Source organism: Balaenoptera musculus, chromosome 16 (assembly GCF_009873245.2).
Source record: "Balaenoptera musculus isolate JJ_BM4_2016_0621 chromosome 16, mBalMus1.pri.v3, whole genome shotgun sequence".
NCBI classification, from domain to species: domain Eukaryota; kingdom Metazoa; phylum Chordata; class Mammalia; order Artiodactyla; family Balaenopteridae; genus Balaenoptera; species Balaenoptera musculus.
The window spans coordinates 27283145-27297735 of NC_045800.1; the positions used below are offsets into that span (position 1 = coordinate 27283145).

Below are 14591 nucleotides of genomic sequence, written 5' to 3' on the forward strand. Positions count from 1 at the left end.
GGAAGCTTTCCTTTTTCATAGTTTGCAATGCAAATTTAAAACATGAATGGGGCACAGAAAAGTATAGGAGGGGCAGGTGGGGTGCCAGTTGGGATGTGATAACATCCAAAATCTTCAGCAGGGCCTTAATTTGCAAAAGAGGATTTCAAGTATTGAGAGAGAACCTTTTAGGAGATTAAAATAACTATAACTCATATTTTTTTGCGATTCCCTCCTCCACCACACACACCTTTTCTATGTTATCGTGTTCACACTGGTCTCTAGCCCTGCTCATCGTGCACTGCTGTCTCCTCCTCTGCACCTTCCTACAGCAAAGCCATAATCCAGTTTCTCGAACAGTGGCCATGGTGGTCATGGTGTAGTATTTTGGTTTTCTCAGCAGGCTGGAAACAGCAGCCCTATCTAAAGCTGGTGCACTTTAGACAATGTGCACACCGGTGCTGGGGGTTAAAGAGCACACCTCCCAAAGGCAGGAGCTTGCCTGCTTTGAGAAGGCATTAAGGCCAAGGCCCTTTATCTTCTGCTTTCTCTGATCCTCTTAATACCATGGGCAGGCTTGGTGAAGCAGAATGTGGGGTCACCAGGCCTTGTTCTTGATTTTCCATGCTTCGTCTGCCCCACCTAGAGAGGTGTGGCTTTTGGCTTCAGGCTGGAGACACTTATGTCTATGTTGCTTCCGGAAGCTTCGGTGGTGGTGATGAGGATAGGCAGGGGATGGGCATCACTTTCATTATGCTGGCATAGCAAGTGGTCAGGTGTGAAGCTTCATACTGGCTTCTTTCTAGGAGCTGGGCTAGACAGGAAGACACAAAGAGAGGCCAGAAGGCCGTGTGGAGGATGAGCTTTCCAAGTATAAATATTCGCCAGTCGTAGAGGCCACCGTGCAGTGGTGGGGGTTACTTCTCCTCCTTTGTGTGTGGCTTGTTGCACATGTGACATGTGCTGGCTGGACAGAGAGGGAGGGAAAGCTGAGATGTGCAAGGTAAAGTGAAATGGACCCCTTTCTGCTTGAGGCCACCATAAGTGTCCGTTCCTCCTTTCTTTGTTGACTGGGGAATTTTGAGAGAGATTAGCTTGAGTCTTGCCCTGGCTCAGTCCTGTGGTGCCTGATCAAAACTCTGTGGAGTCTCAGGAGCACAGTTTCCATATAGGACGCTGTCCAGATTCACTCCGCCGTCACTTAGCACATGCTCCTCTCCCTGAACTCACTGCACCGAGGCCTTCAGGGGCTACAGAGAGGGCCTAGCTCAGAGCATGTGACCCACCGTCTCTTTCTCCTGAGGGCTCTACTCTTGCAGAATGCTTCTTTTTCTCCTGTTATTTTCTGCTTTGTTGCAGTGGTAGCATTAGTTGTCCTGGCCAAGGCTGGGCCTCTTTCCTCCTGGGCCTGAGTGAGAAAAGACCAAGTGAGTGATTGGAGTGGGTCCTATGGTAAGTGACCCAAGAGAAGGGTCAGCTGGGCATGAAGGTGAGGTTTGTAACATCTGGCAGAGAGAGAGGGACACACGGGTTAATGTGTTTGAAGCACTCTACTTTCCTGGCCAGTTTGAGTCTCACTAGCATCCACGGTAAGCTGTGGTTGAGAATAAAAACAAAAAATTAACACAAAAAATAAAGATTATTCAAAGGATTCTTCACTTGTTAGAGATTTGTGGCCAGGAAAATCCTTCTTTGCAGGCTGGTAATGGTAAGTCTAGGAATAAGGAGAGGAAACGTTAGTTTTAAAATTACATTAGTTTGGCAGTGAGTATCAAATAAAAATGTAAAACCCTTTCGACACATAAATTCCTCTTCTAGAAATTTATCCTAAGGCAATAATCAGACAAGTATGCAAGATGTATACATAAAGACTTATATTAAGAACACATAAATATCCATTAGTAGGAGTCTGGTTAAATATTTTACATTCACCCAATAGAATACTATGTAGCCATTAAAAGGATGCTATAGATGTACATATTTATTTACCCCCAAAGATGTCATAACATAGTGTTGAATAAAAAAAGGTCACAAAGCAGTATGATAGTTATTTGACTATCTTTTCAGTTATTTCTTATGTGGTAGATTTCTGCTGACATTTACTTTCTTTTTACTTTTTTGTATTTAAGTTTTTTTTATAATGAGCCTATTTTTATTAATAGAAAAAACATAAATTACATTTAAATGTCTATTTCAATATCAGGTAACTGTAGTGAGAACCCTTCCTTTTTCCCTTACAGTTATTTAAATTAAGGATACATGGACCTACATTTATTTATTATTTTATTTATTATTTTATTTATTATTTTAAACAGTTTCATTGAAGTATAATTTACATACTGTAAAGTTCACCCACTTTAAGTGTACAATTCCATGAGTTTTAGCAAATTTACAGTGTTGTGCAACCATCACCACGATTCAGTTTAGAATATTTCCATCACCCTGAAAAGGTCCTTCCTTACATTTGCTTTTGCAGCATTAAACATGGTTTCATACTTGGGACCTTTTGTGGGAAAAGAAATAAGTTAAAATACTGAAATTTTTTTAAAAAGGCAAGGCAAGCTCAGAACTATTTTTCTATGTAATGCATATCTCTGAGTGCCAGCCTTATAGATGGATCAAGAATACTGCTGTGTGCAAGGATACATGGGGAATATGAAGCACAAGAGACAGTTTTTACCATCCAGGGACTTATATTCCAGTTGGGAAAATAATGCATGTACTCAGACAACACTGTATATACGCAGTGTGAGTGCCATCAACTGTCAAGGTTATCGATAGGAAATCAGAGGAAAGCAGTAGCCTTTTTGTTAAATAAGGAGAGCTTCCTGGATGGCATGGAATTTGAAGTGGGACTTAAAAGATGGTTCTAGTTAAATTGCAGACAGGAACTTGAGGCCAGAGGAGTGGTATGAGCAAAGACATACTAAGGGATAGGGAAGCTCAATGTAAGTTTGGAAGTTCAGAGCAGGTAAGTTTGGGAGTTCAGAGTAGACAAGTTTGTGTAAAGGAGTGGTGGGCAATGTGGCTGGAGGGGAGCTTTGGGGCCTGGTTTTGGAGGGCTTTGAAGAGCAGAGTTTGACTTTAATCTGAGAATAATAGGGAACCATGGAAGATTTTTGGCCAGATTGAAGCAGTTAAATGATTAATGTGGTGGCACAGTGTGTAGGATACTTTGGAGGGGGGGAGACTGAAGCTGTTTGGATGCCTTTCCGGAGTACACTTTGTTAGCAGTTACGGACTGGATTCCTGAGGACAGCAGGAGAAACAGGAAAAAGTCTGTAGGTGGTCATGACTGCTTGTGGGGGAGAGAGGGGAGAGACCTGCTTGAGTTCCTCTATGGGCCTGATGGCAGAAGGGGGCCCTAGCTTTGAGAAGACTGAGTTCTGTTTGAGGCAGTGAAGGGACAATGAGGTAGCCATGGCCAGAGACAGCCCAGAGTGGTGGCCTGGAGCTCAGACACAGGGTTGAGATGTGGAAGGCTTCGGCATGGAGACGACAGTTGAAATACCATGAGGGATTAGCACCAAAAGGAAGCTCAGAGAGAAGTAAAGACAGCTGGGCAGGGAGAAACCAAGAAGCAAAAGGTACCATCACAGAGGCAGGAGGAAAAGTAGGAGCAGAGAGAGAAGGAGAGAGAGAGAAAGAAGGAGAGAGACAGGTAAAGGGAGAGAGAGGCATCCCCAAGAGTAGACAGTAGACAAATGAGGATTTGGGGGCAACTTACATAAATTATCACTACCTTGCTTGTTATGCCTTCTCCCTATTCTAAGTGACAGATAAGATAGATAAGAGAAAAATGCGTAGCTTGGTATTGATTGATGGAGATTGGCAAGCATTTTATTCTCCTTGCTTGATTTAAGCATTTTGTAGTTTTCAAACCACAAAAAATCCTAAGTTTTGCTTTCTCTCAAGTTCTTTCCTCTGGCTCCTATTCTGTTCTTTGTTGTTCTACCTTATGGTTATTTTCTTTTTTTCTTGAGGATTGCCTACTTTGGGCTTGGTAATTTTTTTCACCTCAGTTCCCAAAACCACTCAGTGTAAGCTGGGTTTTGGAGGGTCAGCAACCGAGCTAGAGATGCTAAGTGACAAGGTGAGGGAGTATCATTCATCCCAGTTTTTTTCTCCATGTATAATGGTATCCTGGGCAAAGCAAGAGAGGCTGATTTAGGAGAGAGAAAAAAGTCAGTCGACCACTTTGCCATCAGAGCCCAGAGACTGCCCAGGTTCTGGGCTTCCTTGGGCAACTATGCCTGTCCAAAAACTTTTTATTTAAAGAGAATTAAATAGAAACTTTCAAATCCTCCTTGGGTTTTTGAGGGTAGTAATTCCATGGGGCTTGTCAGTTGTGTTTGAAGCTAGTGGTGAAGAGGGCGGAGTGAAGAGAAGCGAAGGGGTGGAGATGGGAAGCAAAGAAGGAATCAGAGAGAGAAATTTTATTGAGGGAGGAATTTGCTGGGTTTATGGGAGGGAATCTCTCCCCTCCTCCCCATTCGGGTTTGAAAGGGCCGGTGAATCTTTGATTAGGTGCAGGTCAAAGAATTTACACATTGTGACCTTAATAACTAGAGGTGATTGGCAGGGCAAGGCTGTGGGGAGGGGGCTGCGGGCCCCTTTCATCTCACTTAGCACAGAGGAGAGACAATGGGCCCGCCGATTCTCCTTGTTGTCCCTTGTTTGAAAAGGTCTGGTGTCTCTACTAGGTACCTGTGACATGGGGGTCTTGATTGGGGTCTCATAAAGGCCCCTGTCAGTATGTCCAAAGGCCAAGAGTACAAAAGCAAGCAGTGGGTGGGGTCTCAGCTGACCACTGAAGAAGGGAGGGGAGGGCCCGGGAGGCAGTGGAGGGAGAAGCAACCCCCGATGGGAGCCCTTATAGAAGGAGGGGAGGAGGGGGGTAGAGAAGGGCCATTTTTGTCCCTAATTCATCAAGCACATCTGCAGAATTGTCCAAGCTGCTGCCTCCCAGTTTCAAAAGAAAAAAATGATCGTTTGATAAACCGTCTTCGATTCACCACTTTCTCACAAGGGTGGGAGACCCAGCCCTGACCTCTGTATGATTTCACATCAGGACCAGGCTTTCTTTCCCCCACCCCCAAATAGCTAGAGAAACTTTGAAATGTATCCTGTGGCTTTCTCTATCCCTTCTTCAAACCCCCCCCACCCCCGTTTCCCACCCTCTCCACCCCACTGGCTTCTGTTTTCTCCCTGGGCGCTCCAGAGTGTAGGCGAGTAATTAGTCCCCTCTTTCTGGGGCACAATGAAGCCAGGGTGTTTGGCGGGGCCCTCCCCACCGCTCACAGAGCCAGGGGCCTGGGGGGAAGGACCAGGTGGCATGTGCAGTGTGTTCCAAGCCTGTACAATTGCTGGGGCACAGGGCTGGGGGCTCAGGGACTAGTGTGCTCCTGCTTCTTGAAGGAATGTGCAGAGGCTCACGCGTTAATGGCTCCCACACAATGCTTGCATTTTTTTCCAGGCAGAGGCATCCTCCCCGTGAAAAGGCTGCCCAACCTGGAGCCCAGGCGGGAGCTTTGGCGGCCACGATGGCGTTATTTCCCACCCTGCGCTTAGTCACTTGGAGCTAACATGGGAGACCAACAGGCCGCGTCTCCCGTGAGCCCGATCTTTGTATCCGATGTGTGCTCCCCCTCTGCCTTGTCAGTTTTGTGTGTTCACGGAGTGTTGATTTTAATGCGGGCCTGTGTTGGGCTGGGAGGCCAGGCTGGGGGGCCTCAGGTCTTTGTCTTGCAGGGCCTCTTCTTCTTGGAGGGTCTTCGGCCCTGGAGGCTAGTGGCAGATTTGAGAGGGAGGGTGAGATGCCAACTCTGGCTGGCAGAGGATTCCCCCATCCGTGCGTCTGTCATAGACCACGACGGGGTGCCTGGAAAACAAGAGCACCTTGGGATGCTCAGGCACACGCTTGCTTGCCCCCCTCCCCACCCCCGAGGGGGGCGGTTAGTTCTACCACGTAAAGCTTGAAGTGAGTTATATCCCCCTTGTAACTGAGTACGGCAGGAGCACAGATTGTGAGTCTCAGGGAGCCAGGGCAGGGCCTTGTCTCCAGGGGTCGGAGGAGGTGGAGGCAAGCAGGAGGGGTGCTGGGAGAGCACAAGTCTGCTGCAGATGACTACCCAGCAATTGGTAAAGTTCAGGGCAGAACAGGACCAGGCAGAAAAGAGGCAAAGTGTCTGGGGGAGCATCGGCAAATCTCAAATGCTCATCTCCTGCAGTTAAGGGGAGAGGCCCTAGAAACCAGGGACAGAAGGGGAGGCATTTTCCCCAGTGAGAAGAACTGGGGCCTCGTAACAGGTAGACCCACTAGGGGTGGTCCAACAGGATGTCTTCGGTCTTTACCATTCGCCTCGCTGCAGTATAGCCATGTGCCGGGAGCTGGGGGAGAGGGTGTCTTTACCCATTCTGGGCCCCTAGCCTGGCTGGAGAGAAGATGCATATGCATGATTTGAAGAGAGGAAGACTCTGGGAGCATCAGCCTGGTTGTGGCCTGCTCTGCTTCTGGGGAGAGGGAAACCTAGGGATACCTTTGAGTCAGGGAGGACCTGCCCACCCCACACCTATAGCCAGGCCATGGTCCTGGCATCTGGTGTGGTGCTGGGGGTGGGGCCTTCATCCTAGGAGTCAGGTTTTTAGAAAGGGACTGTGTCCTCACTTTCCATACAATCAGAAGACAGAGGTGCAGGCTGGCCACTGAGATGAGGTGGTCTGGGAGAGACATCCCCCCAGGGTTCCCCGAGCACAGGGGCTCCTCTGTGCTGCTGTTGGCACCCTTCAGACTGTCTCAGGAATTGGTGCCAGTCACACACCAGGCCTGATGAGGGGAAAGAAGCTGGAGCTCCAAGACCTTTGAGGGACCTGAGTTCCAAAGGGGCCCACCAGTAAGGAGCAGCTCCTGTTTTGGGTCACTCCGTGGCAAAGAACATTTCTTTCATTGAGAAATGGGCACTCACAGCAATACCCACCCCCTCTTTTTTTCTTTTACTCTTCTTTTCCCTTAACTTTTCCAAATGTTGTTTCTCCTTTCTGTTCTCTTCCATTTTGTGGACAACTCATAAAGAACCTGAAAGAGACAGATTATGTGTATGGATGTGATGATGAAGGGAAGGGGTATCAGGGATAGTCAAGCTGGGGCTCCAAGGTTATAGAAAACACTGTCTCTTCCCCCAGGTTGTCTTGCCAGGGCCTGGCTGGGAGGCATCAACAGATCATAACCTTTAAGTGCAAACTCGATGGAGGAGAGAGATGGAAGCATGGGAACAAATTAAACGTATCTATAGGGGGTGTTCAGCTGGAGAAAATGAGCATTTCTTACTAATTGGAGCACGGGGCATTTCATTATTAAGCTTCATTACAGGGGGGAAGAGTGCAGCAGGCCTCTTTGGGGATTCCCTGGGCTGTTTTTTTCCCTTTTAAAAGTATAATTGTATTTAGGTTGGAAGAAGAGGCAGGAATTGCTCTTGATAACGTTGTGGAGCGCCCAGGGATTTCAGGCAGAGTTTGGAGCAAGGTGGAGGGAGCGATGGACCAGTGGAGAGTGCTTAGAGTCCACCCTCATTCCTTGACAGTAAAAGGCGAAAAAGCCCTGGTGGGGTGGGCACCTCAATTCTGGAACTAAGATTGAAGAATTTGGAATGACAAGAAAAATGTTGATCAGAAAGCCTGCCATCCTGGGAGACTTGATATTTGACCATCTTAACTTTTGTATTAAAATTACAAAATGGAGGAATTCAGATGCAGTGCAATGGTCTAACACAACTGCTGTTTCCTAGAAAGCATAGGCCCTTCTCCTCTGGGGCCAGGGAAGGGGTGGGCTGGGCTGGGCTGGCCTTTAACTGGGCCTGCTGGGATGCATATTAACTTCTGTCCAGGCAGGGGCTCCCTGGTCTTGTCCATGGATGATTATTTGAGTCAGTCAGATGAGCTTGGCCTTAAAGTTCTGACTCCTTTTCCTGCTGCTGCTTCCCTAGGGCTCATTGTCTAAAGTACAGTCAGTCCCCAAGAAAACTCTGATCTAGGGTGCTTGCTCAAAGACGCAACTTGTCTAGATTCTGTTTAGTCAGTCAGATTATCTGGTGTTCAGTGTTCTTAGGGAAGCTGAAAAAAGGTACTGTTTTGTCATGGGAGAGCTTTTCCCATGGCTGGGGTCCTAAGAGCAGGGGTACAAAAACTCATTTGTTTTTTTATTTTATTTAAAAAAAAATTTTTTTTAACATCTTTATTGGAGTATAATTGCTTTACAATGGTGTGTTAGTTTCTGCTTTATAACAAAGTGAATCAGCTATACATATACATATATCCCCATATCTCCTCCCTCTTGCATCTCCCTCCCATCCTCCCTATCCCACCCCTCTAGGTGGTCACAAATAACCGAGCTGATCTCCCTGTGCTATGCGGCTGCTTCCCACTAGCTATTTTACATTTGGTAGTGTATATATGTCCGTGCCACTCTCCCACTTCGTCCCAGCTTACCCTTCCCCCTCCCTGTGTCCCCAAGTCCATTCTCTATGTCTGCGTCTTTATTCCTGTCCTGCCCCTAGGTTCTTCAGAACAAATTTTTTTTTTTTTTTTTAGATTCCATATATATGTGTTAGCATGTGGTATTTGTTTTTCTCTTTCTGACTTACTTCACTCTGTATGACAGATTCTAGGTCCATCCACCTCACTGCAAATAACTCAATTTCATTTCTTTTTCTGGCTGAGTAATATTCCATTGTATATATGTACCACATCTTCTTTATCCATTCATCTGCGGATGCACACTTAGGTTGCTTCCATGTCCTGGCTATTGTAAATAGAGCTGCAGTGAACATTGTGGTACATGACTCTTTTTGAATTATGATTTTCTCAGAGTATATGCCCAGTAGTGGGATTGCTGGGTCGTATGGTAGTTCTAAAAAATCTCATTTAGAATCAGTGCTGCTTGTGACTTCATCAAAGAACTAGAGTTTTTGCTTTTTCCCACTCAAACCATCCTTTGCTTTTAATCCACAGGTCTCTGACTTAGCTCAACCTCCTTGAGGTTCCTGGGACTTTAAATATACAGGATGTCTTCCTGTGGTGGGTAGACCTAATCCCTGATGGAGGCCTGATCCCTTTCTTCAGGTGATTGGGTGAGATTTACGAGCTCACTGAGCACCTTATTTCTCAGGTGCTTAAGAGGCAGCTTATTTCTATCTTCCTCTCTGCCCCCTCTCATTTTTCCCCATTCCTCCCCACAAAGAGGGAAAAGTATCCCTTTGTGCACTTTCTACCTCTCCAAAGAAAAGGAGAGGAGATGATCAGAGGAAGCAATTAGCACCTGATGAAAATTAACTGAATAATAGATAGCCAACGCTGGGTTTTTAATTTTCAGGCACAGGTTCTGTGCCCTTCTCTCCGCAGCTCTGTGTGTATGCATCTGTCACCTGTCTCTGAGCCCAGGCACCTGTAAAGTGTGTGTCAGGGTGTCAGGCAGGTTCCTTGGTCTCTGGGTGCCCCTCCCCCCAAGCAAGAACAACCTGAGATGATCCACATGGAATCCTCTGCCTTAACCTTCATTACTTTATGTTGATGTCACTGCTTCTCCTGGGACGGGGTCACCTCGAGAAGACAGCTCGACATAAGTGAGTGTACATATATGTGGATTCTTAAAGCCACTGGGTTTCATCATTTTCTCTTCCCTAGAGCATGGAGGAGGAGCTAGGGACCTGGTTATTGAGTTTCTGGCAATCACTGTGTTTCCTGAAGGTCTTATATTTTTCTCCAGATTATCTTTTGCCCAGTCTTCTTTTTGGGACTCCCCTTTTCTGTAAATTTTCCTCCTATTGGTGGTGGAGTGCAAGGAAATGTCGTTTTCTGGAAGAAGATGTGTGCTTCTCAAGCAAGTCACAGCGGGTAGTTGTGGTCATCTGGGAGAATGCAGGGCCTGAGCACAGAAGAGGCAGGAGCTGTTGAGGTGGCAGAGGCCCAGGCCTGTGCTGGTGGCAGCTGACCCGAGGGTTCTGAGGAGCTTTATCATGAGGGTCTAAACTCCTTGGCTTTTCCACAGAAGGAGCAGGGAGGTGGATGGGTAGTGGGTTCTCTAGAAACCTTTGACTTGAGGATACCTCAACTTAGCAGCAGCTAACAGTACCCAGTATGCGGCACAGGTACTGTGTAGCAATGAAAGCCTGAAGTGAAGTGGGTCACCCAGCCAGTAAATCAGGAACCCATAGCACTGTCAAGTGTGTTTGCAAATCTGTGTCATTTCTTTTATTCTTCTGAAAGGTTTGTATCCTATCCCAAGTGCCTTAGTGGGAAAGAAAGGAAACTTCCAATCAAATGAGCTTTTTGGTATCCTAATGTTTTTCCAAAGAGAAAAACCCATAGTTTTTATAGTTTGTGATTTCAAAAATGCATGACAAAAACATGCCACCAGGAAAAAATCTGTTCCAAAGCAACTGTTGGGCATGTGGTGTGAGTGGGTTGAGCTAGGCTTGAGGAATTGGACGGGATGGCAGGCAGCTGCTTAGGGAAGGGATTCCCAGTCCCAACGTCTCCTTAAACTCCTGTGTGAAAAGCTCTCCTTTGTCAAAGACCCAGTGTGAATAACCCCTCCCCTCATTCTCTCTAAGGTAGTAGGACCAAGGAAGGTCTGGAGTCAGCGCTCTGGGGCCCAGTGGAAGAGAGCCAACAGAGGCAGAATGACCTGTGAGTGAGGGCTCCTTTCCTGGAAATAATGAAGGAAACAGATAAGTTAAGGTCCCCATTGGAATCTCCTCTGCCCATTGTCGAGGCCTGGGGCTCGGAGGACATGATTCTTAAGAATAAGTGGGCTCTGCAGCCTCTGGTGTCATACCTCCATTTGGAAAGCCATGCACACCCACGCCTAGTGGGACTGCAGGGGTGTTTGTGGACCTGGGGAGCTGAAGATCCCGGAGTTTTGTGGTGGGGTTGACTGAAGCCATGCTTGTGCCCCATCCCTAACCACTCCCATCCAGGAGGTAGAAAACGTCCCTCCTGGCCTCTTGGGGCCAACTCTCGCTCCACTGGGACTTCAGGTCTCAGAAGAGGGATAATATGTGTTAGGTGCTGTGAGATCACTGTTGGCTATTTATGATCTGAATCCTGGGCTTGAAATTAATTGGGTTGCAGAAACAACTTCCTTTTATTATTTTTTAATACCACCTAAATACCCCAAAACCAAATTTTAAAACCCCCAAACCTTTCATCCTTCTCCTTCTCCCTGTGGTTTTATTTGCTGGGTAGTGAAAAGTGCTTTCCCCAGCCTCCTTTGGGTTGCCGTGCTGAACAAAGTGAGAAACCCAGGGAAGGAGGAAGCTGGTGCCAGAAGGGCTGGCCGATCCTCCCTGCCACACACACACCCTGCAGCCCTGCGTCCCCTGGCCTCCCCCAGCCGCCTCACCGTCTGGGCTGCAGCCCAAACAAGCAAAGGCGTCTTGACCAACAACAAGCCCCAGCTTTGTTGGGCCTGTGGGGGAAATGCTTTCTGGAGCTCAGGGATCTCCTCTGAGAACCACCTGTGCCTCCCGGCCTCCTGCCTAGCCTGAGCCTTCTGGCACAGGGGCCCCTGCATTCCAGCCAGCAGGCTGATGGGAGAGAGTGAGCGGGAGCGAGGGAGAGGGCTAAGGGGGCTGTGGTCAGTTTGAGGGGGCACAGATTCCAACCTGCCCCTTTAAGGCCCCCGGTTGGCTCAAGATCTCCTGCGTCCCTGGCCAGGTTAAATTCGTCATATCTGTCATCAGCATTGACAGTAGCTTTCTGAAGTAGTCTGCAGAATAGGGACAGGGGACCCGAGGTCTCTCTTCTTACCCAGTTCCTGGTGCTTCAGGAGGGGAATGATGCAGCCTCCTTTTACTAGGCCATTTCAGGATCAAGAGTCCCCGGTGCCTCTCTAACGCCTAGCCGATGATGCCGATGATGGCGATGATGATGAGGACGAGGATGACTGACACTTACGGGTGCCAGCTAAACGCCAAGCACTATGCCGAACACTTTATATCTCACTTAATCCTTCCAGATAGGTACCGTCACCCTTGTCAATTTACAAGCAAGGAAACTGAGGCCTAAGAGAGGTTAATTAACATGCTCAAAGTCACATCTGGTAATTAACGCACCCAGGGTTTGAGTCCCGGCATCTGACTCCAGAGCTCGTGGTTTTTAACCACTGTGTTACCCTGTCTGCTTTCTCGGCCCACAGGGATCTTGCTCTCATTTGGGATTAGAACTTGTTGATTGTCTTGAATTGTTTCCAATTAAAAAAAAAAAAAAAAGAACTGAAGACTTAACTCTCTGGCTGGACCTTAAAGCTGAGTTTTGATTTTCTTGAACATCCTAGCTCCTAGCACAGGGCTGGCTTGGATAGCCTTCAGGTACTAGTTGAAAGAATGAGGCCCCTATCTCTGCCTGCCTCCAGCTCAGGAATTGCCCAGGCAAGGCCTTGTTCCATGAGACTGGCGGTCAGTCCCAGGGCAGGAGCATCCATCGGAAGCGGGGAGGGTGGCTGTGCAGGTGGGACACTGGGCTGATGCAGGGGCAGCAGGAGGTGGGAAGACGGAATCCAGGCCCGATGTGACTGGAGCCGAGCCAGTTGTTCTGTGCAGCAGGCCTGCTTGTCCCCTGCAGGTCGTCAGCGTGGGCTGCTCCCAGAAGGAGGAGGCTGTCCCAGGGGTGGCAGGGTGTGTGTGGGGGGGGTCCACTTTCACGTCTCTGAACCTTGGGTGTTTGGACTAGCCACCCTTTACTTTGTAGACTCCTCTGCAGGGAATCACTTTGCACCTCTTTCGGCAGGGCTGGAGGTGGGGTGAGGGCAGGAACAGTCGTTCCTAAGAGCTAGTCCAGGCCAGTGAGGGAGCGGGGTGGGGGGAGCATGTCATACTGTAGTAGTGTTTATGGCCAGATCTCAATGTTGGATAAAGAGGTTAAAAGTTTGACCTGACCACCGCCTATCAGCCACATGCGGAACTGCTCCAGGTGCCCCAGACATGATTGCCCCTGAATATAGTTCATCCGGGCTCTCGCAGACTGTCGTGTGTGGTGAGGTTGTTGATGGCAAATGGGGGCACGATCCCACTTCTGTTGGTGTGACTCGAGGGCAGCCGGGAGGCAGGGCCGTAGAGAGTGACCTGTGCTACGGGAAGCTCAGCTTTGTTCCTTTTCGTCAGTCCTGGGTTCTGCTGGGTCGTAATGTTCTTAGTGGAGTGTTAGTAGTACAGTAGTCCTGGATGGTTTCCGGTTCTGGGATTTCCCGGCAGGACTCTGAGGTCTGCGTCAAAGGCAGGAAGGTTGGGGGCCACGTGGGTGTGGCTCGGCCCCCACCCCTCACCTGTGCTCAGCCGGATCAGCTCCTCTGCTTCCTGTTTTATAAATCTATTAGAGATGCTCACTCCCAAAAGTTTTCTGTTGCTTTTATAAAAAGTTAAAAGCAGTGCTCTGGTACAACTGTTTCCCATTGTACAGACAAGAAATGTGAGGCCCTGGGAGGTTACAGGCTTGCCCAAGGTCAGACAGCTTGTGAGCAGCCGATCTGGCACTGAAAGCTGGCCTGCTGAGTCCCAGCTCCGGGCCCTTTCCAGTGCCCACAGTGCTGCCTGCCTTGCTGCCCGCCCGGGCCTGTGTTCTTGCCTGGCACGGATCTCAACTCCTCATTCTCTCCCTCACCCATGCACAGCTCATTTGTCACCCAGCCCTTCTGTTTCTAGTTTTCATTTTTTCATTCTTTCAAGGAGAACTGCTTCTCTCTCTCCTGGGTCTGGGGTCAGGGCTCTCCTAGGGCTGGTAGTGAGAGGCTGGCAGGCCTGCTTGCTGCCGGCTCAGTGGCTACTTCCAGTGCTGGAGCCCATATTCGGATACCTTGGCACTGACCTCAGGTAAGCCACATGCTGCTTTCACCCTGTGCCTCCCTAGCCTCAGGGCCACCCCTAAGCAGAGGACTCGCTTTCCTCTGCTTAGCTGCGCAGTAGGGACTGCTGGGGCGGCAACAGTAGACCTAAGTGTTAGAAGAGCCCTGGGTCTCCTGTCTCTGCACTCCCAGGGGAGCCCGTCTCTTTCCCTAAAGCTTCCTGATTTAGGGCTGTCCGTGAAGGCCCAAACGTAATGTGAGCTCCAGCCCCAGGACCTCTGGAGAGAGCCGGACAGACACAGCACTGTGGCCCTCTGGCCCCCCTTGTCCCACCCCAGCTCAATCCACCACCTTTTCCTTCTTCTTTGCTTCATAAATGCAGATCTGTGGTGCCAGGTACAAGTCAACCGTCTTGCGTGCCTCTGCCTCCCAGAAAGCTATTTGGGCCACTGGCCCTGTTTGGAAGACACAGATTGGGTGGGTGACGATGTAGGTCCCTTGTCCAGGCCCCAGTCCCAGCTGCCCCCACCAGCCCTGGTCTGGCTCGCCACAGGGCCCAATTCAGAGGCCTCTTTTGTTTGACTTGCACCGAGCAGCCCCAGCTCACCGTTCCCACATGCCGAAGTTTCCCCACCATTCAAGGGGAAGGCTGAAAAGCCCTCAGCTAATTGCGTTGGGCTGAAAATTACCACTTCCCTGCGTTCCCCTGCTGCTGAGGACATTTGTGTCACTGCTGTATTTAGGGGGAACAAAGGCCCCCTGCGGGGAGAGCCCAGGT

At 48.8% G+C, this 14591-nt stretch overlaps 1 protein-coding gene across 7 annotated transcripts in view; it reads left to right on the top strand.

Annotated features, from left to right (window-relative positions):
• Nucleotides 1-14591, top strand: part of FBXW4 (F-box and WD repeat domain containing 4) — an 80806-nt gene that overhangs the window by 35972 nt on the left and 30243 nt on the right. The window contains exon 6 of one of the 7 annotated variants that reach the window (XM_036828360.1): nucleotides 1339-1675. The exons of the other annotated variants lie outside the window; for them this stretch is intronic. Coding sequence (XP_036684255.1) covers nucleotides 1339-1414 — 76 coding nt within the window. The 3' untranslated portion in view covers nucleotides 1415-1675. Of the gene's footprint in view, nucleotides 1-1338; nucleotides 1676-14591 lie in introns of those variants that run through there. 7 annotated transcript variants of the gene reach the window in all.